General features: G+C 35.1%; 1 protein-coding gene and 1 non-coding gene across 5 annotated transcripts in view; one reads left to right on the forward strand and one right to left on the reverse strand.

Moving 5' to 3' along the window:
• Positions 1-24146, forward strand: part of DCC (DCC netrin 1 receptor) — a 1087624-nt gene that overhangs the window by 889002 nt on the left and 174476 nt on the right. For all 4 annotated transcript variants that reach the window (XM_025997616.2, XM_072757871.1, XM_072757870.1 and 1 more), the window contains exons 13-14: positions 7149-7290; positions 18324-18434. In XM_025997616.2, the coding sequence (XP_025853401.1) occupies positions 7149-7290; positions 18324-18434 (253 nt within the window). The remainder of the gene's footprint in view (positions 1-7148; positions 7291-18323; positions 18435-24146) is intronic.
• On the reverse strand, positions 9311-9415 carry LOC112919356 (U6 spliceosomal RNA). The gene has a single exon (XR_003234887.1). It is a non-coding gene; the product is annotated as a U6 spliceosomal RNA (small nuclear RNA).

The following is a 24146-nucleotide window of genomic DNA, read 5'->3' on the forward strand; positions in this document are numbered from 1 at the left end:
CATCGATATTAAGGTATTGGCTATGTGGGAATAATTTATACAATCATTGAAAATCCTCAAATATGATCAAGAAAAATTATTATCTGTCAAAAACTAAGTATTGCTCATGTAATCATTAGTATAATTAGTTCTCCGGGCTTATCAAGTGATTTACAACCATTTGTAGACATACTAAAGCATAATTATTCTCCTTGTTTCAATATGTGCATTGAGATTAGGGTCATTTATAAGACTTGTAAGAGGTCACTCAACAGAGACACAGCAAAGTAGTGACTGGAAATCATAAGGTTCTACCTCTTGGTTGAAGTTTAATGTTTTTATTTGTATTTTGTTTTCTACTTGAATTTATTTTTGACTTGAAAAAATAAACTCGTAGTCCTTAGAAAATAACCCTTTTTGATTTGCCAAGGGCTACTTATGGGAAGACTGATTGGATGTATTAAAAACCAATTATTTAAATTCAGATTTCATTCCTTTCAAGAATATTTTGTTAGAGAATTTAGGTAAGTAGAATTGCCAAGTAGAAATTCTATGATTATTTTAGCATAAGATAACAAAAATGTTGGATAGTACAAGATGACTTATCCCCATTCATTTAACTCTGTGCCTCAATTTTCTCTTCTGTAAAATTGTAAAATGGTAATAAAATCTGTCATGGCTACCTTAAAGCATTGAAAAATAAAAGTAAGATAACTAGTGGAGTAAGGTGTTCATCAAAGCTGATTTTCCTTATTAGTTTCTAAAACACTTGAGAACAAAGAACACGTCCATATGTGTGCATACATATGTGTGGGAGGAGGAGGATGGAGAGAAGGGGTGGTGAGGGTATGTGTATTTAAGGCTATGTATTCTTTGGGGTCCAGGGGCATTATATTAGTATTTTATTCATTAGTTTGTCTCTTTAGCCACATGCCTTAAATGAGCATGCTAACCTATGTCTCCTTGGCATGTTCCAAAAGACTTTTAACTTTTTTCCAATCTACCTTTCCATTACATTGTCCTATATGTCACATTTGCTCTAGCCATTAAGGGACTACTTGACCTTTGCTTGGAGATGCTGTACATTGTCATGAAATCTTGAGCTTGATCTTGACATTCCCTTTGTCTTACATATCTTTTCTATCCCTTCCATAAAGTTCTACTTATATTTGAAATCTTTCTTGATTCATATTTGAAGTCTTTCTTGACCATGTGAAACAGCATTAATTTCTCCCTCTATTTTATTTCCACTGTATTTTCTGAGACTCTGTTTTAACCTTTAACACTTTGTGTTTTCGTCAACAGTTTATGTGTCTATTTCCTCAACCAGGATGGATATACTATGACTTATCTGGATGCTTCTATTGTCCCAAAGATCTGTTACACAACAGAGATTCAGTTAATATATTTTAAATGGATAATAACTGAATGGATTAGACTTTCAGCCTCCTGAACTCCCATGAGAGGCAATATTAAATAGTAAAGAATGCCAGCTTCAAAGTCACATAGTCTCAGTTCAAATCCTACCTCTATCACTTGGTGGCCTTATAGGTTCAAGGTACTTACTCATGTGTGTCCTAATTTATATGCTTGTACAAAAAAAAAGGAACAATATATCTTAACTCATAGGTTCATTATGAGGGTAAAAAACATGACTCACATGGATATATAAGGTCCTTAGACCATTCCTGGAAACAAAATATTGTTAACAAATATTTTTGAGTGTGGTATTTAATCTGTCACATTTAAAGGGTAATGAGGGTGAGATAAATGGTCTCAGTAGTACCATACTCTTTCAGATATATTCTGACTTAAATCATGAGATTAATTCTACCTAGTGAGGTTCCTCTGTAATTATTAAAATGTATTTGTTGTATAATTACACTTGATCCTTATTATTTCCAGAGTTTGTATTTACAGATTCACCTACTGCTAAAATGTATTTATAACCGCAAATCAATACCCACAGTACCTTCCCAGTCATTTGCTGATTTACACACACACACAACCATGAAACAATCTGAGTTTCCAGAAGCACACATTCCCAGCTGAGGTTGAACAAGGAGACACTCTGTCTTCTTGTTTTGTAACCAAGTGTCCTTTGGGCGGTCAGATAAATGTCACTTTTTTTTTGGCATTTAATTATTTAGTTTTGCTTTCTGTTGGTGATTTTGCTATATGCTCCCCAAGCATAATGCTGATGTGCTGTTTAGTATCACTTATTGCAAGAGACTGTGACGTGCTTTAGGGAGAAAATCCATGTGTTAGATAAACTTCATTCTGGCATGAGGTATAGTGTTATTGGCCATGAGCTCAATGTGAATGTATCAACAACAATATTAGATATCTTTAAACAGATAGATACATAAAACAAGGTTATGTATTGATGAGTTGAAAAAATGTAAACAAAAGCTCTTAAGAACCTAAACCTATGTTTTCCCTGGGAGCAATATTACAATATTTACAAATTCAGTGTTTGCAGCAGCATTATAGAACATGGTTCCTGCAAATCACAAGAATTGACTGTAATTGGCATGTCATTGACATTTTTAAAATATTTGGGCAAGTAACTGACTTTACACAGCTTTTTAAAAATCCTTTTATAAAGGCGCTTACTCATTTGTAGAGCAATAGCTAATTTGTGGGACACCTGGGTGGCTCAACAGTTGAGCGTCTGCCTTTGGCTCAGGACGTGATCCCAGGCCCTGGGAACCAGTCCCACATCAGGCTCCTTGCCGGGAGCCTGCTTCTCCCTCTGCCCATGTCTTTGCCTCTTTCTCTGTGTCTCTCATGAGTAAAAAATAAAATCTTTAAAAAAAAATAGCTAATTTGTAGTCATCTAGAAGAGTCTCAGACTTCTATCTCCCTGGAGAATACTGTCCTGCCTCTGCTATACTTCCACATAATTGAAACAATATCAAAGCGTTCTAGGGGTTGTGGGCCAGGGACTCAGAAATCCATTCCTTGACTTTATGTCTGGCCTGTTTCTGACAGTCATTTATTTCTTACACCTCAAAAGAACAATTTCATATGTCTATTTAAAAAATTAATTTAGGGGTCTTGGGTGGCTCAGTCGGTTGTGTCCAACTCTTAATTTCAACTCAGGTCAGGATCTCAGGGTCATGAGATCAAGCCCCTCCGATGGGCTCCATGCTCACCCATGAGTTGGCGTGATATTCTCTTTCCCCTTCTCCCTCTGCCCCTCCCCCCTCACACACACAAAAAACAAACACATAAATAAAATCCTTTAAAAATAATTAATCTAAAAAAAAAAAGAAAAAAAATAATTAATCTAAATATTCATCAAGGTATTCTGTGTTCATTATTTTTTTCAAATAGATTTGTAACTAAAACCAATAGACTCTTCCCTCCCCAAACCCTATTCCCACTAACATGTTCATCAGTCTTTCTTTTCTGGAATTTACCATCACGTTTTTCAATAATGTGTTCAAGTAAATGTCCCTTATTTCCTTAGCTTTAATTCACCAGTTTTAGATACCACCTACTGGTTTATTTTTATGTCAGGATTCAGCACTCTTGTATACTTCCGTTCATATTCTCCTTCCCCAATCTTCTTCCTTTTATTCTCCTTCTACTCTTCCTTGTCCTCATCTTCATTTTCATTCTAGTCCTTTTTCTTCTCTAAGGTGTACTTAATTAAAGTGAAATGCAGAAATCTCCAGTATTTATTTCTATGAATGTATTATTTCACTAGGGATGCTGTAGCAAACCCCACCAACGAGGAAACCCAAGCAAACCACAGATAGTTGGTTTCTCAGGGTTCTGGAGGCCGAAAGATCAAGATCAAGGTATCAGCAGAGTTGTTTTTTCTGAGTCCTCTCTCCTTGACTTACGATGGATCTATTCTTCCACTGTCTTCACAAGGGTTTCTGTGTGTGTCTCCAAATCTCCTTTTCTTATAAGGACACCAGTCATGTTAGATTAGGTCCCATGCTAGTGGACCTCATTTAACCTAACAATTTCTCCAAAGTCCCTACCTCCAAATACACTCAAATTCTCAGCTACCAGTGATTAGAACTTCAACATGTGAATTTGGGGCCGGGGCACAATTAAGCCCATAATGATATATTTTGACAATTGTATCCACTCATGTAACAAACATGAAATAGGGGATCCCTGTGTGGCTCAGTGGTTTAGCACCTGCCTTCGGCCCAGGGCATGATCCTGGAGTCCTGGGATCAAGTCCCGCATCAGGCTTCCTGCATGGAGCCTGCTTCTCCCTCTGCCTGTGTCTCTGCCTCTCTGTCTCTGTGTCTCTCATGAATAAATAAATAGAATCTTAAAAAAACATGAAATAAAGATGCAGAATGTTTCCATCACCCTAAAAAGTCTCCTTCTTCACATAGCCAATCAATCCCCCAGTACGACTGCCATGGGAAACTGATGGTCTGTGTTGTATTACTATGAATTAGTTTTCTTATTCTTGAATTCCATATAAATAGAATTAAATAGTACAGTATGTACTCTTTTGAGTCTATATCTCCTTATACCCAATCTTACATCACATTAGAATTTTCTTCACTGTATTCCTGAGAATTCCATATTTTTAATTCTGTTTTGGATTCTCTGTTTCGTGGATTTCATATCTTTTTCTCCCTGTTTGTACTCTCATTTTCCTGAAGCATAACCTCATTAGCCTCCTGATAAAGGGAATGCAGATGGATACCTTTGAAACCATGTATTTCTGAAAAGTTCCTATACTTGTACTTATATAAGCATTTATTTTTATACTTGTGTTATATTTTCTTTAAACTTGATAATTTGGGATCCCTGGGTGGCGCAGCGGTTTGGCGCCTGCCTTTGGCCCAGGGCGTGATCCTGGAGACCCAGGATCGAATCCCACGTCTGGCTCCCTGCATGAAGCCTGCTTCTCCCTCTGCCTGTGTCTCTGCCTCTCTCTCTCTCTCTGTGACTATCATAAATGAATAAAAAAAAATTAAAAAAATAAACTTGATAATTTGTTTGTATAGCCCTGGAATTCTAGGTTTAAAATCTTTAAGATTAGAATTTTATAAGTGCTGTTCTGTTGTTTTCTAACTACGAATATTGTTGAGAAATTTGACTCCTTACCATATTTACTTCCGATCATTTTTTTTAATTAATTTTTATTGGTGTTCAATTTACCAACATACAGAAAAACACCCAGTGCTCATCCCGTCAAGTGTCCACCTCAGTGCCCGTCACCCATTCCCCTCCAACACCCGCCCTCCTCCCCCCTTCCACCACCCCTAGTTCGTTTCCCCGAGTTAGGAGTCTTTATGTTCTGTCTCCCTTCCTGATATTTCCCAACATTTCTTCTCCCTTCCTTTATATTCCCGATCATTTTTTATATGACCTTTTTTCCTTCCATTCTGGAAGCCTTTGGATCCTCTCTCCCTCATGAGGCTGTAGTATTTGCAGTAATGTGCCTTAATGTTGTTTTTTTTTTTTTTTCATGCATGATGTCAGACATTCCATAATCCCTTTTAGACTGAAGTCTCAAATCTTCAAGGTTTTTATGGTGGAGAAGGGTTTTTGTATCTGTTCTTTGCTAATTTTCTGCCTTCTATTTTTCCTGTTTTTTTTTTAATTATTATTTCCTTTTATTAGTTGGATGTTGGAAATTATGGACTAAAATTCTGTTTTCTTATCTTCTCTCTCCAGTTTTCTATGATCATCTTTTTACCCCCACTGAATTTTAGGAAATTTCTCTTTAATTTATCTTCCAACTTATTTATTGAATATTTAACGGGTCAACCAAATTATAAATGTTATAACATTTTAAAAGAATCTTTCATTTTTTTCTGTATTTTTATTCCTTTCATGAATGTAATATTTTCTCTTAGATTATCTGGGTTATGAGCTTTTTAGGGATCCCTGGGTGGCGCAGCGGTTTGGCGCCTGCCTTTGGCCCAGGGCGCGATCCTGGAAACCCGGGATCGAATCCCACGTCGGTCTCCCGGTGCATGGAGCCTGCTTCTCCCTCTGCCTGTGTCTCTGCCTCTCTCTCTCTCTCTCTGTGTGACTATCATAAATAATAAATAAAAATTAAAAAAAAAAAGATTATCTGGGTTATGAGCTTTTTGGATCCTTTCTTTGCTCTAAGCATCAGTGCTGTTTTTTTCAAGGGCCATTATGTTCTTAGGTATTTTTTCCTCTTTTATAGTAAAGGCTTTTTAAGAAATGTCTGGTAGTATTAAGTTGTTGGTTTACATTAAAATGAAATACGTACTAAAAAATGATTGCAACGTGCAAATTCTAGTGCATGAATGGGGGTTATTAAGTGGGAGCCTCATAATTGGGGGATTAATCAGAAACCTGACTGTTGTTTTCTCTAGGGCCAAACTTATAATTTTCTCTAGGGCCAAACTTATAATTTTCTCTAGAGAATTATTACCTGATATTTTGCCTGAGGAATATACACCTGGTTGTCATTACTCTGAATGCAGATGAAGACGACTTTGGTGTCTTTGACTTCATAAGTCAAAAATTAGTTCCTTGCCCTCATCTCTTCTCACTTCTGTGCCTGATATCTGAATCTATGGATTCTGTTTCAATATCCCTTAAGGAAAAAATTCCAAGCTACTTCCAGGTCGCTGAGGGTCAGTAGAGTGATTTTACTGGATGTGGGTAGGACTTTCAATCCATCTTTTATTTCAGAACCATGTTTCAGTTTTGTCTTTAAAGGTATTTTGGAAGCAACAATTTCTAGTCCTCCCTGACCTTTGCCATGCAAATCACCTTGTTTTTCATTAATATCTCTTAAGGGGTAATTTAGGTTTCATCTTTCTCCTTTGCCTCAGCCACCACACTTCTCTTAGATTGCACCCCTTAAATATTTGTTAACATCCCTCATCCATTAGACTCCTATTCTCTATTTCCTTATAGCTTTGTATCCTTTAGAATATTTTACTGTCATTTTAGTGGTATTTACAAAGGAGAGGTAATAATGCATGTAATCAATCAAATGAATTGTGTGTTTTTGTCAAAATTACACAAAGAGGAGTACTGCCAGATTGTAAGAATGGCTTTAATTTGCTTCTATGGGGTAATCACTAGCATTTCCTGCCTCTCCACTTTATTCGTACTTAGGCTTGGGTCATTTCTTTGACCTCATCCTGTTGTCCTAACTTTCTTCAATGTTTTAATTTATATGTATTATTTTGCAGAGTATCAAGGTAAGCTGGCTGCCTCCTCCATCAGGAACACAAAATGGATTTATTACTGGCTATAAAATACGACACAGAAAGACGACCCGCAGGGGTGAGATGGAAACACTGGAGCCCAACAACCTCTGGTACTTATTCACAGGTCAGTGTTCACATGGTGTAGTATTGCAAGGTTTTGATGAATTAAATGCTTTGGGAATAAAATATACTCTTACTTCCAGGGAACATTCTTTTTTTTTGTTTCCCGACAGGTGACATTTATTGGTCTGAACAAGAATAACCTCTATATTTTTAACTTGATATTCTCTAAAATGCTTTCAGTACATATTTTGCTTCTGGATCATCCTCTTAATAAATATATCAGATTTTTGAAATCCATATTAATTTCTCAGCGTTGATGATCCAACAACAGCTCCTCTTGTCAAATAACTTTTAACTTTAATAACTTTAAAAAGCCATCTAATCAAATGGTGCCAAGTTTAAGTCACTCTGGCCCCTCTCCCCCTAACCTCCAGCAATGAGGAAGGGGTTGGAAAATGTGGAAAAGGGTAGATTGGGAAATAAACTGATTATTCTACTTTCCATAAACATAAAATTAAATTCACTTTTTGTAGCAATATTGGTGGACTCATAAAGAAGTCAAACTTCTTTATGACAATTGGATTCAGTTTCATTGCGGTATTTAGATAATATGTATTTTATTTTATAAAATGAATAATCCAGTAATCCACTATTGGAACCCTTAATTCATGTCAGCCAGGTTCTTAGAAAACAGAGTCTGAAGTGTGCTTTCAAGGTAATACCTGTGGGGTTGCAAGCCCTGGAAAGCACCAGTGAGGGATCAAAGAAAGTGAGCCAGGGGAGAAAAAACATCAGTGATGGTGGTGTATCATTCAGCTGGCCATGGTGTTTTCATGGCCTCCTGGGGTATCTCCTCAGAGGCCACATGAAGTACATGAAGTGCTGTGTATCATAATCAATGGCTGGATAGGAACTCTGAGCAGTTCGTCTCTTGCCTGTCATTGATCAAAGTCTACCAATTACCAATAGGCTGTTACCTGTTCTGTACCTCCAAACAGCACCTGAGAAGTCAGAGCATTTGGAATTCTCTCCTTGTTATTAGTAAGTACTTCACGTGGTGGTGGCTTGGTCTAGGGTAGCAGCAATACTCAAGAGGGCTTTATAGCTAAGAAAAGCATGAACTATTGCCAGGGACTTAGGAAGCAAAGCATATAGCAGTGGCTCATGATAAGAACTGGTGGGTGAAGTTGAGCAAACCTGGGTCCAGGGAAATATACAAACTGAAACTCAGAACTTACAGCTCATAGATAAAGTATCACTGCAAGTGAGAAAAGAAGAAAGTAACCCTTTATTTACTCCTTTCTCTATACCAAGTATTCAGTAAATCTTCATTTGAAATCATAGTGCACACACACAGACACAACACATACATTTTAAGCTACCTGTTCAACCAACACTCTGAGCCTTGATCAAAACCTGGTTTTTTACTTCTGCTTTTTGTTTGTTTGTTTGCTTGTTTCTGTCTTTTATGCCTATAAAATGTTAGCATGATGGTGAGAATGCTTCCAAGATAGATTGTCAAAAATAACATTATTTGTTTTATGTCTGAACAAAATCTCTTAGGCAGGTATTGTTGCCTATCAGCGGAAGTTATGACTCTAGCACATCATTTTAAAAGTTTAAGAAAAGCTGAGATACTATGGCTTTTTTATGGATGAAATTTGGGGAGAAGATAACAATAATTTAAGTTGAGGTGAGGCATATGTGCTCAAGGGGATACTTAGTACCACATGTAGTTTATTTTGAAAGAAATCACCAAGATTGAAAAAAAACCTTGCTGAAAAGTTTTTAGTATAATTCTTAAGATATAATATTAGGCTAGAAGAAAAGCCTCTATGGATGACTATATCCAAGCCTTTCCACCCCAGTTTTATTGAGGTATAATTGTCATGTATCGCTGTGTAAGTTTAAGGTATACAACATAATGGTTTGACTTGCGTTTATTGTGAAATGATTGCCACTTTCAGCTTAGTTAGCAGCCATTATCTCATGTAGATACAATAAAACAGAAAAGGAAAAAAAATCTCCTTGTGATGAAAACTCTCAGGATCTACTTTCTTGAAATTTTGATCTATATCATAAAAAATGTGGAATACCTTATGAATTTGAAAGTCATCCTTATACAGGGGCTGTGCTAATCTTCTCTATCACTCCAGTTTTAATATATGTGCTGCTGAAGCAAGCACCATGCCTTATTTTTTGGTAGATATTGCCATTTGAAGCCCTGAAACCTTTTTAAAAATTATCCTCCTTCTCAAATGAAAACGATTTAAGATATAAAATAAACTTTTTATATGATAATTAATTAAAGGATGAGTGCTCCAATTGAAAAACTAAGGACTGGATATTCAATTTATAGAACTATAAATAGCCAATATGCATGATAAAGTGTTCAAACTCATTAGTAGAGAAATGCAAATTGAAACAAAAATGAGAGCATTTTCTTTTGATTAAAGCAATAAAGACATAAATGGATGATGATACCCTGTTCTGGAAAGCATATGAGAGAAAAAACGAATACTCATATATTGCTGTGAGCCAGAAGATTCTAGAATCTCTCTGGAAAGCAATGTGGAGGTATGTGTTATACCTGTGTGTGAGGCAGAGAATTAAAGAGAATGAGAGAGAGAGAGATCTTCATAGATGTATGATCTAAGTTTTCTACTAGGAATTTACTCTAATTCTGCAGCCATATTTTCTACAGTTTTTAACTATAAACATTTCCTTGCAATATTGCTTTAATAGCAGATTATAAGAAAAAAAGAATTCAAGTATCCAAATGTAGGTAGTTACCTAAAAATTTTAGTCAAAATCATATCATGAAATACTGTATATCTATTGAAAATAATATAATGTAAAAATACTAAATCACATGTTAAATACCTAAAACATACTGTTAAGTGAATAACAACTTTTAATCAATATTATTGAGTCCATATTTTATAAATTAAAAATATGAATCTGGAGGAAAATATTTGTATGAATATATATACCAAAATACTGATAGTGATTATTACTTACATTTGTAACAACAATAAAATGTGTATTTTGAAATTGTTTATATACAGTGAAAAACAAAAAGACGCTAATGTCATATTATGATTTTTGGTTACCAAAATTGAAAATTCCTACCACTAAAACTAATTCTTGGCCCGCTGAACAGCTAAACAGTGTACTCAGTAGTCCAGAAAATAAATGAAGAATAGTAGCCACAAGGCCAAAGGAAATTGCTGATATGAACTGTTTAGTATTTATTTTTGGCAACTGGAATTTAATACATTCAGCTTAGTATTATCAAACCAAGATTCTGGCTCCCTACATATACAAACTTTCAGGATCTTCTCTCTACAGGAAGTAAAATCATTTTTTTTTTTAAAAAGCCAAAAGTCTGAAATAAAGGTGTCAACAGGGTGGGTTCCTTCTGGAGTTTCTGAGAGAAAACTCATCAGTGTTTTTCTCCTAACCTCTGGTTGTTGTTGGCAATCCTTGACATTCCTTGGCTTGTAGATATGCCTCTCTTATCTCTGCATAAGGACACCAGTCACTGGATGTAACTCCTTCTAAATCCAGAATGGTTTCATCTCAAGATCCTTAACTGATTATAAAGATCTTATTTCCAAGTAAGGTCACATTCTAAAGTTCCAGGTATACATGAATTTTGAGGGGGACACTGTTCAACTCACTACAGACTCCTTTTACTTTTCCTCTAGAGGACACAAATTTTTAATTCTATCCTCTAATAAAATTTATTCAAAAATAAATATTTTAGTCCTATAGTTTTAGTCATCTAAAATATATTGGGCAATTAGAATTTCTAATCAGCAAGAGATATAATCAATTACCACCCTGGTTTAATTCTATTCCGGCCAAAAGCAAAGAAATAGGATGAATTATTAGCTTGTTATTGGAATAGCTCACAAATGCCCATTCCACCTTTATAGATTTGTACGAATCTGGACTCCAAATTTGAATCCTTCATTCATATTGTTCCTTCTTCATTTCAATAATTATAAAGTGAATTTGGGAAGATAAACAATCTAGGCAGTTATATTTGTAAGTTTGCCTGATATTTATTGTAAAACAAAGTCACACAGACTCCATTTTTAATTTGAAATGAAGAAATAAAAGTCTCCAGAGAATAGTCTCATATCCTTAAAACATTAAAAACGAGTTTTGCAGAGCCTCTGCCTTTCTCTCCCCTGATGTGTGACCCAACTTCGGTAATGCCTGTTGCATTTTTACATGTTATGGGAATGTCTCCAGTGCAACAAAGCATCAAGGAGCCAGAAAGTACTGCACACTGGTAGGTTGACTGTAGGTTTGACTTGTCCCCAGGACATGTTTAGTAATTTATGCAATTTTTAGTTTGCAGAAGTAATTGATTTTCTCCAGGAATCTGAAGTACTTTAAAAGGTACAGGATTTGACCCCATGTTTCCAATACTTTTAAGATACATGGATATATTGATTTGTCTGTTAGAAAATTGGAAATGCTTGAATGCTTCATTTGAGTGATATAAATATTCAGGTGTAGAGACTCAAACATTTTTTTACAATCCTCTGTCTGTTAGACAGGTGTTTTTTGTTGTGTGTATTTTTTACTAGGATAATAAGGCATCTGCAATAACAAAGTAATTCACAGTTATAACAAGGATTTTAAATCACTGCCATCAGTTTCATTGTGGGATCCCATGTCAACTAAATTTTAAAATGTTGTTTTTAATTTTTGAGGGCTCTTCAGAGAAGGTTGTTTTGAATTGAACTTAAGAGTTTTCTTATGTTTCACGGCCAATATAGAATAAACATAATGATAAACACACATTGGTATTTTACGGACTGAAAAATGAAACAATAGCATAGAATTTTATAACAAGGTTAACATTAGGGGAATAAAGGAAAATGATACTCTTTGAATAACATACCATCTCTTACCATAAGTCCTATAAAATTAGAAATAGAACAGAATTACAGCACTTGAAGGCACTTATTATTGGGAATAGAAACAGGCGGAAGACAATCTGCTTTCAACAATATATTTTTTCACAACTAAAAAAGCATTGTTATTACACGATACTTTTTTTTCAATAAAATTATACTTGGAAACAACTAGGAAACACACATGCACAAATATGTATACAGGCACATGCCCACCCCCATATACTATAGGGATTGAACTATAGGTCCCTGGAGAACAGAATAGGAAACACATCATTCATCTCATGCACAGCCCTTCTGTTTTTCAGAAGAGGTAACTGAGATCTGAAGAGCGACATTGCTAAGATCTACCAACTAGATTGTAGGCACTTCAGGTCCTAGATATATATATATATATATATATAGTAGTGCAAGGAGTATATATATATATATATATATATATAACAATAAAATAAATAAAACAATATTGTCATCTTTACCCCACTCTATTATGAATGACTCTGGCTCTCCTATGAATCTGTAAAAGATCATTGGTATTAAAAATAATTTTAACATTTACAACAATAATAACACCAACAAGAACTGTGACAATAGACATAATGCTGAAAACATATGGAGTTTATTCAAAAAAATATAAAAATTGAACTTCCATATGATCCAGCTATCCCACACTGGGGAACATATCCAATAGAATTAAAATCAGGATCTAGAAGAGATATTTGCATTCACATGTTCATTGTAGTTTTATTCACAACAGCCAAGATAGGCAAACAATTCAAATGTCCATTGACAGACAAATAGATAAAGAAAATTTGGTATATATAGACACACAATAGGATGTTATTCAGCCTTAAGAAAATAAGGAAATCCTGCCATTTGCAACAACATAGATAGACCTGAAAGATGTGCTTAGTGAAACAAGTCGGCCACAAGGACAAATACTGCATGATTCCTTTGTATGAGCTCTAAAATAAGTCAAACTCATGAAAGCGGAGCATAGAATGGTGGTTGCCGGAGGAGAAGGGGAGGGTGAAATGGGGCCTTGTTCAATGGGTGTAAAGTGACAGTTTTACAAAGTGAATAAATTCTAGAGATCTGCTATACAATACAGCCCCTTGTAGTTAACAATAGTATATTGTGCACTTAAAAATTGTTAAATAGCTCTCATGCTGTGTGTTACTACCATTTAAAAAGAGAGAAAGAGAGAGAGAGAAGACATGAGAAATCTTTTGGAAGTGGTGGATATGTTTATTACCTCAATTGTGGTGATGGTCTCATGATATGTGCATATGTCCAAACTCATCAAAATGTATACATTAAATATCTCCAACAAAGCTGACAAAGCTCTGTTAGAAAAAAAAACACATTATATACATCTTTTTTAATTTAGTCATTGTAACAATTTTTATGTATATATTCCCGTTTTATTGATGAGAATACTTAGGCAAAGAGGGAGGATAAGCAAACTTTACAAGGCCACATATCTAATGAGCAGTAGAGTAAGACTAATCCTGCCTGAATTGAAAACCTATACTACTAGTTCTTAATCTGTAGGTAATGTGTGGCTGACCACAGACAATGAATGCATGATTTTCTGTGTATAAAAGGGGTACACAAAGTGGAACAAAGAAAGTGGAATAATGCACAATGAAAAAAGGTATCTGTTGGATAATAAGAATTGAATATTAGCTTTGCAGCTAAAGTAGCTGCATAGCTTTAGAAGAAATTAAATCAAAGCTTTCCTACCTATTTATTTAAAAAATGCTATTTAAATTTTCTCCTGGCCCAACATAGGAAATACATCCCAGATAACAACTTTTAGAAATACATACACAAAAAAGCTTTTGATTCCGGACAGACTTCCCTCTACCCCACCTTAAGTGAATGAATGAATGAACAATGAATGAATAGATGGATAGATTTTAAAAGATCTTTAGGTATCAGCTATCAGGTTTGAGGCTCAAAAAATTGCTTGTTCACGGTGATTGTTGTTATAATTTTGAAGATACCTCTTCTTTCAAATGGCAACATATTTTTTCTAAGTGAGAGAAAAACTCAACAATACCCCGAACTTGAAGTTTTATGGAAACTTTTAATTCAATTCATTGCCAAGTTATAGAATCAATTCTTTCCTGCCACCTCTTCATTTTTCAGTTCTTTATGCAATCATTTTAGACAGAAATTCCTTGCATATTTGTACAGGGCTTTATGTTTACTACTGACAGCCTTGGCCAGGCAGGTTTCTGAAGAGAATGTCTCTGGAGCCCCAGCAGGAGATAGGATGAAACCAAGAGTCTTCACCCAAGAGCAGTACAGGTTGTGATTAAAGCTCCACATGGTAACCTTGCTTAATTTCTCTGAACCTTATTATCCTTATCTCTAGACTGGGAGTGATAATGTATTCTGTGGCAAAATCATAAAGTATGTGAAAATCAAATCCGAAAATAATTTGCAAATATTGCCTTTATATCTATTAAATGCTTATTAATTCTGTAAACTGCTTTAAAAGCAGTTTGTCATTTGATTCTCAGAAGAACATTCTAAGATGGAAAAAACAGCTATTATACCTAATTCCTTTATGGGAAATTGAGATTAAAAGAGCTTTCAGTACATCTCAAACTTGCCAGGGAAGTACCTCTCACAACAAAGAAGTAGGAACATATGCAACCTAGAATTGTGAAGGCAATATACAGAGGGCCTCTCTGGAAAGCCACATGTCTGGTTCTACTCATCCTGCATCCTACACTTATTTGGACAGTGAAGAGAGTCTCAGGTTTAATTCTGTTGGTAAAGGTTTAAGAAGACAGAATGTAGAATCAGAAGATTTGGGTAAATACATTTTACAAGAGGAATTCAGTTTTCTTTTATCCCTACTGTATAAAACTAGGGTTTATCAGTAGACAATACTAGAGTAAAGCAGATTCAGTACAATCGAAGGCACTTTTCTAGCAAGGAAAAACCCTTGAGTAAGTGTCCTCCCTTGGTGAATTTCTCATTCCAAAGGTATTCCTGCTCTATTTACAGGATCACTTTGTTAGACGTGCATCTAAATAATATTATTTGAATAAACATTAATGAAGATCTCTTTTAATATTGGGATTATATGTATATATTTAAATATTTTATAATCTAGAATTTCAAGGTGTTTCTAGGGAGAGAGATTTTATTTTTTTATTATTTTTTTAAATCTTTTTTTTTTTAAGAATTTTATTTTATTTATGATAGTCACAGAGAGAGAGAGAGGCAGAGACACAGGCAGAGGGAGGAGAAGCAGGCTCCATGCACCGGGAGCCCGATGTGGGATTCGATCCTGGGTCTCCAGGATCGCGCCCTGGGCCAAAGGAAGGCGCCAAACCGTTGCGCCACCCAGGGATCCCGGGAGAGAGATTTTATAGTCTAGGATAAAATGCAAAATAAAAAAATTTAAGCTAAAATATAATATAGTTCAAGGAAATTTGGCAGGGTTTCAGAGTGACTACATATACAGTATGTTAAGCCTTCACTATAGGTATCAGAGAGGATGATAACAGCTCTTCTTCCCTGGTTGGAAAGGATATTCTGATCAGGAGGTTAGGCTGGTCAGGCAAGACTCATTTGGGGGAATTCTTAATGCTTGGTCTCTGAAAGCCTCATAATTTCACTCCAAACTATTAGTAGGTTTTTGTTTTACTCATAACTGAATTTGTGATACTAACAGATCTTCAACACAGTATATGTAAAGATACACTGGGCAAAATTATAAGGAGAAATAGTTCTTTCTAGTGAGATATTTTTACTACTCATATCTACTTTCTAGTGAGATGTTTTAATAAAGTCCTACTAAAAGTTGATAGATTCTGCACACAAAATGTTACTTGATTTTAAGTCCAGTAGGTGGAACAGAATATAGAACATTCAAAAAGATTTCTACTAATATGTCAAATATTACATGTGATAAGATGGTATGTCAGTCATGGTTCAACCAGAGAAACAGAACCTGTGGGGATGTGTACTAAAACTTTTATTACAAGAAATTGGCTTAATTGATCATGATGGCTGGCTAGGCGATTCCAAAATCTACATCACAGGCTATTAGGAAAGGCAGGTCAAAACTCTCTTGAGCTGAAGTTGCTGTCTGCAGGTGAAATGTCTTCTTCAGAGAATTCTTACTTCTGCTCTTAAGACCTTTCACCAGGTTGATCTGGCTCACCACCCCATCCCACCCCACCCCTGATTATCTAATATCCCTTACTTAAAATCAACTAAATATGAACTATAGATGTGACTATGTGAGTTGTCACATCTATAAAATACCTTCCCAGCAACACCTAGAGTAGTCTTTGATTGAAAAGTAGGAACTTTAGACTAGCCAGGTTGACACATGAAACTGACCAACACCACTGGTATCCCTAATCACTGTTAGAGATGACATTAACACAACTGTCAATCCATTTCAAAGAAAAATGAAGTTAAATTTCTACTTACTACAAAATAATTTATTGTTGATGGCCTAAAACTATCAAAGTCATGAGTTACAATGATTAGGTAAACATTTCTTCCCAGAATTCTCTCCCTATTATTTTTAATTTCCTGAAAGACCTCTATAATCCCTCTGCCTCAGTAATCAACAATGGTGCCTAGGAAAGGGTGCAAGATGTTAACAAATTCAGATCAATGTCATGTGAACTAAGGGATAAATCAAAGTGAGCACAAGCCTATTGAGCCATGACAAAGGCCTTGTGTTCAAAAGCATTCATTCACTGCCTACCGGATGATGTTGGCTATTGTATTTTGACCTCATGTTTTCATGTGTGTTAAACAATGTTTTAGTGGATCTTTCAACAGCTGCTTTGCATGTGTGCCTTCCATGTGTCAGGCAGTGTAGTGGGATCTATGGACGTACAAATAAAGCACCAGTAATAATAAAAACAATAGCAATACTAACCATTCTCAGTCTATGTCTTCATGGGGTTTCTAGTTTATCTTACAAAATTAGAAGCCTCTTAAGAAGATAGCATTTTGTGTCATCGATACTATTGTGTGGGTGAGTTGATCAATTGTCTTCTCTAATAGTACAATGTATTGAACGTAACTGCCCTGGACATTAACGAGTCCATTCTAACCATTACTTAAAACCTTATCTCCAATTAATAATAAGTTAGAATTCCCCTCAGGACCAAGATTTACTCATCTGCCTCTGCAGAAATCTACAAATACTTAACTTTGTACATGATAAGCATCATTTCTCCAATACTTCATTTTCTTTATGAATTTCTCTCATTACCAAATTATTTGTGCCATTTTAGATTAATAGAAAAAATAAAGAAAGAATACGTTTTTAACTTTATTAGGGTTGTTCAACTCCTTGAGGTTTAAGGACTTGTCAGTTTAAGCCAAGTCCTCAGTGTCTCAAAAAAATCACGTTTTTTTTAGCAACTGTCATTTGTCTTATAATAATTTGTCGTGGTAATGAACTGCTTTGAGATTTAGCTAAAAGGAATATATTTATATAAAAATTTACACATATCACACTAGTGATATGTGGGCCATTTCTCATCAACCTGTGTTCTCTGTGGTCTCTAAACTAAGTCCTGAAGTCATCACTATGTACAGTATTGTTATATCCAAGTTACCATGGAGATAGACTTTCATCATTATTCTAGCATGGAAGGTGATGCAAAAGAAAGTATGCTTTGCAATGGTTTTGAGACATGAAAGGCCCAGTACTTTCTGCTTACGTGCAGTGGCTTTGGATTCTTCTTTCTTGGCCCAAAGAAAACATAATCACTGACCTTTAATAAATGATGGATACATAAATTTTTAGAATGATTATTCTTGATTTATAGGCAGGCCTCTTCTAAACTGTGAAAAAAAAATGATCCTTGCTATTTTGGATTATTTCTTCATCGTTTGTATTTTATATTCTTCATCTGCCCAGAAGCTATTTTCAGGGATACAATTTTATAAACTAGAAAAAATAAATGAGAATATATGGAAAATCATTTGATTTCTTGCTGTAATATTTCTGCCCTTTTGGCCAAAATAATAATTACCACAACAATCACAATCCACGTAAAGTATGCCTACTGTTGTTAAAATTTTACTAAAATTTTTGAAACCCAGCTAGAAATACTTGTTAATCTGTAACTTTTTTTTTCCATTATGGAAAATTCTCTCGTAGGACTGGAGAAAGGAAGTCAGTACAGCTTCCAAGTGTCAGCCATGACAGTTAATGGCACTGGACCACCTTCCAACTGGTACACAGCAGAGACTCCCGAGAATGATCTGGATGGTAAGACCTATCCCCAGTCACTATCATTCTGATTTCTATCTTCTTTGTTAGCTCCAAAGACTCTCTTAATAGAAGTTGATGAATTCCAACATAAGGGATATTTATTCCTCCTATATGCAAAACAAAACAAAATACAAAATCCTCTGTCGATCTTTAACAATGCCATATATAATTATGTACTAATTACATTCTTTATAGCTTTTTCAAAATAATTTGAAATAATCTTTTTAAAATTTATCTTATTGAATAATCAACCTTAAAATTTTCTTCACAGGAACTGCTATAATTTCTGATAATAATCATGAAATATAATTACTTCGCAGGGCTTCTCTGACTCTTTTATGATACTTCTGAGAACAGCAATATATATTTTTTGCTTCCTTGTGATATGGTCATTAATATTTGACACCATCTTTTTTTTGCATAAGGAACAATCTGCCTTATTTACTTAATTGATAGTTGTCTTGAGACAATTGTGGATGAGACATAGAGATTTGTATAAAAGTCACATATCAATAATTTATAAGCCAAATCTTCAAAATTAGCAGATAAGAAATAGCTTTTGAAATAAAAACAGCATGACTAATAAGAAAATAAAATCAAGAGAAATGGGTAATAGGAGCAACAGGAAAAAATGTGTGAAGTAATAAAGCAGAAATAAACCATATAGAATTAGAATTACAAATGAAATAAGGATAAATTCATGAAAATAAAAGGTGCTTGAAAAAGAAGTTTGTTATGATCAGTAAACTTCAAGCTAAGTGATTAAAACTGGAACCAAGAAAAAGTGGCTAAAAGAATAAACATACATATTGAAAATGCAATGGCACTAGATGATTGTCTAAATCACTGACAATAAAATCCTCTTATTGCTTCACTGGTAGACCTGAAGGTATCCAAGTTATACTATAAGGTGAAAATGCTATGTCCCTCTCTTTTCCTCTTCCTTTTACTCCTTCCCTCTTCCCCTCATTTTTATTCTTGTCTCAGTTCTTGCAGTGTCCTTTCTCCAATTTGTCCTCCTTTCTTCCTTGAGTTCCTCCTCATTTTTCTCCTTCTTGATCTTTCCCTCCTCTAAATAATTTACCATTACTCATGATTTTCATATCATTATAGATTATGTTTTACAAAATAATTAATGTGGCAGTGAAACAATCAACAAATGCCATTTCCACAATAATGGTAATTCCTACCAGCACATTAAAGAATATTCATAGGAAATTTACTAAGTCTCAGGCACTGTGCTTAGCTCTGAGAGTACAATAGTAGATAAAAGCATGATTCTCTCCTTGTAGAGTTTAGAACATGAGAAAGAAAACAGGACATTCCAGGTGTAGTCATAGGAAATTGCCACTTCATAGTTCAAATCTGGTTGAATATTGGCAATATCCTATTTATCAACAAAGAATGAATAGATTGACAGGCAAACATACATATATAAGGTTTGATTTAAACCAGCACCAGAAGGATGAATAGGAGTTTGCTAAGCAAAAGCATACATTATAGACTAAGGAAAGAAGAGGGGAGGTGAATGCATATCTGAAATCAAGATAGACCATGACACTATTCAAGGCCTGAGAAAAAAGACTATCAGGACTAGCAGGTTCTAAATCTGGCAAGACCAAATTAAGGATTTTGAATTTTGTCCTAAGAATGTCATTAAGGCAATAATGTGCTTTATCTTAAGCAAGTAATTAAAGTATTTTTTTAAACAGTGACTTAATTCTATTTCCATTTTGAGGATACTACTCTGGCTGAAGCATAAACAATTGTATTAGGCGAAACAACCACGGGTCATCTCAGGACAACCTTAGGGGTAAGGTTAGATTATATGGAAAAGTAACTTGAGGCTTAGAAGATGTTATTAAACTTGTCTTCAGAATTATAAATCAAAAATTTGTAAAGCTACACAAAGTCATACTTCATAAAGCTTATAGCCTTCATTAATACATTAGGATACATTCATGTACTTATTTATTCAACATATATTTCTTCTTGAAGGCCTATATATATCAGACATTATTTTAGGTACCAGAGGTAAAGTAATAAATACGGTCCCTACTATCAAGGAATATAAAGTTTTTGAGATGGGTCACCTGGGTGGCTAGTCAGTTAGGCATCTGCCTTCAGTTCAGGTCATAATCTCAGGGTCTTGGGATCGAGCCCCAAGAAAGGCTCCCTGCTCAGTGGGGAGTCTGCTTCTCTCTCTCTCTCTCTCTCTCTCTCTCTCAAATAAATAAAATAAACATTTAAAAACATAAATTTTATTGAGATAGAGATGGACAATGACAAATGCTATGAAGAAAAATAAAGTATCATAGAGGGAATAGTAAAAGATTAGGGAGTACTGTAGGATAGTGAGGAAATATCAGCACAGTCCCTCAGGCAGTGGGAGAGGCAGCTACATGAATACATCAGACAAGAGCCCTCCAGGCAGAAGGACAAGAACAGTCATCCTGAAGCTAGAGCCCAATTGGTGGCTGAAGTATTGTGGTGGCTAGGTCTAAAGTCATGAGAATGGGCTCTATCAGATTTAAAGACAGTTAGGTTAAACTACACAAATACCTTATTTTTCAATTTACTTAAGAAAACAACTTTAAAAATATATATACTTTTATCCTCTCACTTACCTTTATGAGGTATATATTATTAGACTTTTAAAGGAGAGTAACTTAAGCTAAGAAAATTTAACTAATTTAAGTCACTAAGCTAGTAGTTGTGGATCTGAAACTCAGGACCAGGTTTTGTGAGTCCAACATCCAATACAGATTATTGGAGCATAGCCTCCATGAATCCTCTAGAACTGACCCAGTGACAATAAAAGACGGTGATTCAAGGCAGAAGATTCTAAGAAATGAGGTCATATCATTTACCCAAACCTAAGAGACTATATCTCTTACTGGAAGGAGTGAAAATAAATGGAGCAGAGGTGCCGAAGGTCCTATAAAATATCCAGGATGAATGAGGCTCTCCACTTGACTTATGAGCTCTTTCTCCTCACTCCAAATGACTCACAATCTAGTGGAACAAAAAAAAAAAAAAAAAAAATCACAGCCCCTGGGATGGCACAAACCTTCTATTTAACTGTTGCTTTTCATATCCATGCAATATTTTATAATCCAATCCATATATCTATTTTAATCAAGAATCTCTATGCTGTGTTTATGAATAGAATCTGAATAAATGTTGTTTAATTGGATTTCTTTGAAAGTTTCTATACTCTTGGCTTAATAATGTCCCTCTTCTGAATGCAACATTCTTGATTACTTTTTCCTTTCTTGAGTATTGATGTAATTATTATGAAATATAATTAAGAACACCCAGTGTGCCCAGTCATGGAGAGTACAAACATGAAAGAGGTAGGAACAGTTCTCTGGAGAGATAAACAGATATGGCTGCAGTGATTGAGAAGATTTCATGAAAACAAATAGTACTTGAACTAAAAACTTCAGAAAAAGAAGGTTGACTAAAAATACAAGGAAGGGTGTGGGAAAAGCATAGTAGATATTCTTCAATAAGAATGCCTTGGGAAAATTATTTTTGCCACAATTAGTTTAAAATGTGTCCTCACTCATCTAAGTATTATTCATACACAAATTATCTTAATGCATTTTAACATGTTTAAAATAATGCCTTTTTTCATTCTTTCACTTCTTTATTTGGATTGTAATTATTGAGGCAGTTCTTGTCCTTGTCCATAATGTACACATTAGAAATCTAAAAAGGTAAATAAAAAATTAATAAAAGAAAACTAGGGGCACCTGGGTGGCTCAGTGGTTGAGCATCTGCCTTTGACTCAAGGCGTGATCCTGGGGTCCTGGGATCGAGTCCCACATTGAGCTTCCTGCATGGAGCCTGCTTCTCCCTCTGCCTGTGTCTCTGCCTCTGTGTGTCTCATGAATAAATAAATAAAATCTTTTAAAAAAATGAAGAAAACTAGTGGAGTTGATGTTTCTCGTACATAGCACTGGGATTATGACTTGAAATTGTTCACTCTTTTTGTTTTTTTTTTTTTTAAGATTCGCTTATTTTAGAGAGAGAGGGAGAGAGAGAGAGCACAAGTGGGAGGGGCAGAGGGAGAGAGAGAGTCTCAGGCAGACTCTGATGAACACAGAGCCCAACCCGGGGCTTGATCTCAGGAGCCTGAGATCATGACAAACCTAACCAAAACCAAGAGTCGGATTCTTAACTGACTGTGCCACCCATGTGTCCCGAAATTGTTCACACCTGAATCATGATGGAAACAGTGATTTTAGGGCTTATAACTATATGAGTATGGGACAGATATGTTTTAATAAATTTGTAAAGCAAAATATTTTGTTGGCTGTAAGAAATTAATAAGACCACACATATTTGGTCTCAAGGCTTTTTTAATTTATTGATTCATAACCTCTTTTCACTGAAATACTCCTCTAAATGGATTTCTATTTCTCTTCCTTCCTATTTTTACTTTGAATGCATCATTGAAATATTAAAAAGTGTTACTCTTGATAGGAATCAAAAATCTGGACAAATGGACAATCTCAGAAGGAGTCATGAGTAGCTCCAAGGAATACACAGCCTGATGGTTTGTTCTATTTCCATATATAAATACATAAATATATAAACATGTATATTTAAATAATAAGAGGGATTTCCTTAAAATATTCATCTCATTTTAACTTATTCATGTAAATGTTTAAATCATAAGATATAAGTGACTTCTACTAAGGCTTTCATGGCTAGTGTAGGGAAGTTTTGAGTCCTAAAGTCAGAAATTTCAATATGGAATTGCTTTGATTTGCCTTAAATTATAGGTAAGGGGGAAGCAGCCATTTTGAAAACCAACTGGAATGGGACGCATTCTTTGCAAAAGCTAAAGAAACCTCTCTTGGTTGAGAACTACTGTGTTTGTCCTCCCTAGGTACACTGGGTTGCATAACTTTTCCCTCTTGCTTTTGAGTCTCCTGGTGAACTCCAAGGGAGTGATCTACTCATTAGAGTGGTAATGAGCCCTGCAAGTCCCTAAGGGGAAGCAGTGGGAAGTGTAGATAGTTAAAAGCAATCCTTCTCCTTCTGTGACTTTTGTAGTTCCTCTTGCATTCTCTGCTTGGCTTACGTAGTGTGAAGAGCAACAGTAACTTGGAGAAATATTCCAATTCCTTATGGATTGCCCTTTTAATTAGGATGTTTTGTTAAAGTAATTACAGAGCCAAACCTCAACTGTTTGTTCAGGGCTCCCTGAAAGCATGTCTGCTGTTGTTACCAACAGCTGGAAAGTTTTAAAATATTTATTTTGTGCCTCAAAGTTTCAACTTAAAGAAACAAGATCATTAGAATTCCCCAAAGTTCTTATGTAAATGTCTTGCATAAGGATATGAGAGAATTTGTGATGAAGATCAGTAAGGTATCCTCCAGGAAGTTGAGCATGGGGATCAGTGTGCTGCTTTTTCCCCCTAATTTTGAAGTGAACAGTTAGAAGTTGCGATATGCCATCCATAATGATGTAATTTAAAATTAAACATCTACCGTAAAATGGAGGAGCTTGGCTAGCAAAACTTAGCAATGCAGAGAGACTCCTGAAAATGCAACTAGGTGGTGTAGCAAAAACTGTGACCCTAGAAGCAGGCTCTAATTCCCTGCCTTCAAGAAAGAGATAATTAGTCCTATTAGCCTGACTAAAGGCAAAATGGGATTACTGCAAATTCACTTCACCTGAGAAGTCAACCACAA

This window comes from Vulpes vulpes, chromosome 5 (genome assembly GCF_048418805.1).
Source record: "Vulpes vulpes isolate BD-2025 chromosome 5, VulVul3, whole genome shotgun sequence".
Classification (NCBI taxonomy): domain Eukaryota; kingdom Metazoa; phylum Chordata; class Mammalia; order Carnivora; family Canidae; genus Vulpes; species Vulpes vulpes.